General features: G+C 60.6%; 1 protein-coding gene across 1 annotated transcript in view; it reads right to left on the bottom strand.

Moving 5' to 3' along the window:
* The window catches only part of LOC102439028 (lysine-specific demethylase 2B-like), a 9,920-nt gene that overhangs the window by 314 nt on the left and 7,364 nt on the right, over positions 1-2,242 (bottom strand). The window contains exons 2-3 of the mRNA XM_006094883.1: positions 2,172-2,229; positions 5-2,067 (exon numbers count right to left, since the gene is read on the bottom strand). Of these exons, the coding sequence (XP_006094945.1) occupies positions 5-2,067; positions 2,172-2,229 (2,121 nt within the window). The remainder of the gene's footprint in view (positions 1-4; positions 2,068-2,171; positions 2,230-2,242) is intronic.

Below are 2,242 nucleotides of genomic sequence, written 5' to 3'. Positions count from 1 at the left end.
AGGCCTGGGAGACGGTTGATTTGCCATTTCATTTGATTCTTGAAGATATCGGCCCAGCTGAGGTCCAGGGAGAGGGGTTGTCGCCCGATGATGCCGCTCAGCATCGGTTGTGTTATGCACCTGCAGGGTGTCAGGTAGATGCGGCTCCATAACCGCTTATCACGGCACCAGTGTTTAAAAGTCCTGCAGACCCGCATGCAGACACACAGGTCTTGGTGGCTGAGGTAGCTGAAGACGGCCATCCACACCTCCCTGTGCATGACGTGGGCCGCCCCATCGTCCAGGGGCAGCGAGTCGGGTGGGGGGCTGATGGGCGGCGGCCGGATCACGTGTCGCTCCATCTGCATGCACTTGGGCGGGGACACGGAAGGAGGGGGCCGGGAGATGACGCGGGGTGGGCTGCGCAGGCCGGGCCCCAGCTGGTGTCGCAGTTCCCGGGGGGTGGGGGGGGGGTGGGGGGGGGTGCCGTTGAGCCCTTTGCTGAAGCGATGGGGGCGCTCGCAGAGGCCCACGGGCCGCTTGGGCTCCTCGTTCTCACTCTCGGGCTCCGACTTAATGGGCTGGTGGTTCTCATTGGCCAGGCTGCTCTCCGTCTTCTGGATCTCCTGATTGAGCTCCTTGCTCAGCTCCTTGCTCAGCTCCTTGTTGGGGAGCCGCCGTTTCCGGCGCATCTTCACCTTCTTCTTCTCGTCGTGACCCTCCGCGCTCTCGGTGCTGGGCCCGGCTGCGGGGGAGCTGGAGCGGGAATGGTCGCTCTCCCTGGTCTTGGGGGGCGCCTCAGGCAGGTCGTCCTCCGGTTCCTGCTTGAAGCGCCGGAGCGGCTTGTTGCCTAGAGCCAGCCGGTCCTCGGCATTCTTCCAGGACCGCCGCTTTTTCCTGAAAAGCTTATCTTCTTTGCCAGGTTTCAGCTGCTGCTGGAAGTAGGTGAGGCTGGATCTCCACCAAGGGCTGAGGCTGCTGCCTAGAGGGGGCCTCGGCGACAGGTGAGAGGAGGAACCAGGGGACGTCTGAAGAGTCGAGGCTCGCTTGCGTCCACTCGGCTCTTGGGGCTTCTCGTATTTCCGCTTCCTCCTCAGGTGCACATCGTCTGACTTTCGGCGCAGGATGCTGTCTGGGGGCACCTTCTTGGGGTGCTCATCCGACCGGCGCCGGGGCACCTCCTCACACTCGCTCCTCCGCTTGGCCGACTCCTGGCCTTCCTTGTTGTCCCGGTTCATCTTCTGCTCCTTGAGCAGGGAGCCGGGCAGGTTGGAGGCGTACTTGAAGCCAGGGCCACGCTTTTGTTTCCCGGTCTTGCCGGCGTGGTTACACTTCGGACACTCCCAGCAGTTTGGAAGCTCATCTTTGACGACGCCCTCTGACTCCTTAATCTTAAGGCATCCAGGGTGGATGATTTCGTTGCAGATGGAGCACTCCATGAGCATGAGGTTAAACTTGCCTTCTTCCTCTTCCACCGTGTCTTCCTTCCCCGCCTCGCCACACACTAGGCACACGGCAGTGTGGGGGAGCACTGGCTTTGGAGTCTTCTTTGGCCAGGTGACTACGGGGACCCCAGTGATGGCCAGAGTGGGGTCGTCGTCAGCGTGCTCCTTCAGGACATTCTTCACACCCTCCAGGAGCGCCTGGGGGTCCTCGATGCCCTCGGGGACACACTTCTTGTTTTCTGGGAGGGATTCAAGTTTCTCCACCAGAGCTTTCAGGCCCTTCAGTTCAAACTCGGTGAGGTGGGTCCATTTGGCAGGGACCTCGGTGGTGAGAGAGCCAGTGGGCGTCTTAGGGTCGTCTATGGGCATCGTCGTGGACTTGACGCTTTCCTCTGACTCATTAGACAAAGTCCTTTTGAGGAACCGCAGGGCAGGTGCTTTGGGCTTCTTCCCGGGGGGCTCCTGGTCCTCAGAGGGGATGCTGGTGGGTGAGGCAGGGCCATCGGCAGGTGGCTTGGGCACCTTATCTGCACCCTCTTCTTCCTCCTCCTCCTCCTTCTCCTCCTCCTGGGGCTGCTGCTCACAAGACTCCTCCTCCATGTCCAGCCAGGAATCAGATGAGAAGCCATCTATACTGGGCTTTCTTGCGGTATTGGAAGGGATGAAAAACGTGTAGCCCTGTTTCAGCTCAATTCTTTGGCAGCGCTCCACACGTCTCCCAGGAAGATGTCGCTCTGTTTGCCTGACAGCACCCACTCCTCGTACAGCGCCAAGTTGTGCAGGTTTGGAGGATCAGCCAAACGATCTTGGGAGGAAAA

This window comes from Myotis lucifugus, unplaced genomic scaffold, assembly GCF_000147115.1.
Source record: "Myotis lucifugus unplaced genomic scaffold, Myoluc2.0 scaffold_145, whole genome shotgun sequence".
In the NCBI taxonomy this organism is placed as follows: domain Eukaryota; kingdom Metazoa; phylum Chordata; class Mammalia; order Chiroptera; family Vespertilionidae; genus Myotis; species Myotis lucifugus.
Note: the sequence above shows the minus strand (reverse complement) of the source record. Positions and strands in the feature narration are given on the sequence as shown.